This window comes from Dendrobium catenatum, unplaced genomic scaffold (genome assembly GCF_001605985.2).
Source record: "Dendrobium catenatum unplaced genomic scaffold, ASM160598v2 original_scaffold_237961, whole genome shotgun sequence".
Classification (NCBI taxonomy): Eukaryota; Viridiplantae; Streptophyta; class Magnoliopsida; order Asparagales; family Orchidaceae; genus Dendrobium; species Dendrobium catenatum.
The window spans coordinates 1-1,215 of record NW_021556369.1 but is presented as its reverse complement, the minus strand read 5'-3'; the positions used below and the strand labels follow the sequence as shown (position 1 = coordinate 1,215).

Below are 1,215 nucleotides of genomic sequence, written 5' to 3'. Positions count from 1 at the left end.
TTCAGCTTGCAAGTTCATCAGTAAATCCCATTTAACAGCGTTAGGTTGAATAACATTTCCATATATTTGCAAATGAACATCCCACAGTCAAAACCGTTGGTTTGTGTTGGAACTCCCTCGGCTTCCAGAACTTTCCATGATCTGATATCAGTTTGAAAGCAGCCCTGAGTTTCCTCGTGTAAGTGATCAATCTGTAATCATAGCTAAGTCAAATTAACGTTAATTTCACAATATGAATGTCTACAACACATTTAAAATGTACAGCACCCGACTAACCACTTGTGGGAGCACAGCCCGATGCATGGGGTTAGGTAACGAATCAAAAAAATACCAAGTTGCCTTCTTCAAGCAAGCAACCAGAAGAGTCCAATGTTCACTATCATTTACTGGCAGTAGCAAAAAGTTAGAAGCGGTTACTGCATCTTTGTTAATGTGCGACACGTACTGCTTACTTTCCATATCATATTTCTTGGATGCCTGTATGTGTATTCGGTTTAGGATAACTTTAAACATATTCAGTTACAGCAAGAAAAATAACACAATTACCCAATGCAGACTCGAAACATAAATAAATGGTTGATAAAGGCCAGGACGAAGTTTGTTTTTCTCAGCGAGCAAACTAGCGAAGGCGTCGATGTGGTTGTCGTCCAGATATTGGTCTGTTAATAGTTCATCGATTTGACTTCTAAAAATCTGGATGTTTCCTGTAGTATAAATTGTATCTGACCTGCAAAATAAAAGTCGGTGTGTTAAAATATGAAGTGTAACTACCAGTACCCAGCTGGTACCTATCAGTACTGAACGGTACCTACCAGTACCGAACGATACCTACCAGTACCGAACGATACCCACCAGTACCGAACGATACCCACCAGTACTATCCAGTACCAATCGGTACCAGAATGCCTTTACACATAATTTGCAATGTTACATACTTATATATCAGAATATTTCTCTAGACAAGCGTTGATAAACATCCTCATATCGTCACTTATCATTTGTCGACCAGGATATTCTATTTTGGTAGGAGCTGGCCTTGGTGTAGGTGATTTTTGACTTTCAACTTCAATCAGAGCATTTTTAAGTTCAAACTTAGCTGGGGAGGGCCTAGAAGCAGCTTTTTTTTAACACCTTCTTCTTATGTTGACCCTTGGTGTATGGTGTCTTAACCTCCTTAGCTTTACGGTCAGCCCGACGTCTCACATGTTTGGCTAT

General features: G+C 39.8%; 1 protein-coding gene across 1 annotated transcript; it reads right to left on the bottom strand.

Annotated features, from left to right (window-relative positions):
- Positions 1 to 17: 17 nt before the first annotated feature.
- On the bottom strand, positions 18 to 906 carry LOC114578966 (putative ubiquitin-like-specific protease 1B; the record flags this gene model as incomplete). The annotated part of the gene is made up of 4 exons (XM_028692603.1): positions 18 to 191; positions 277 to 477; positions 547 to 727; positions 833 to 906. Coding segments are annotated over 4 exons (630 nt in total), but the record flags the coding sequence as incomplete, so codon positions are not given.
- Between the last annotated feature and the right edge of the window lie 309 nt (positions 907 to 1,215).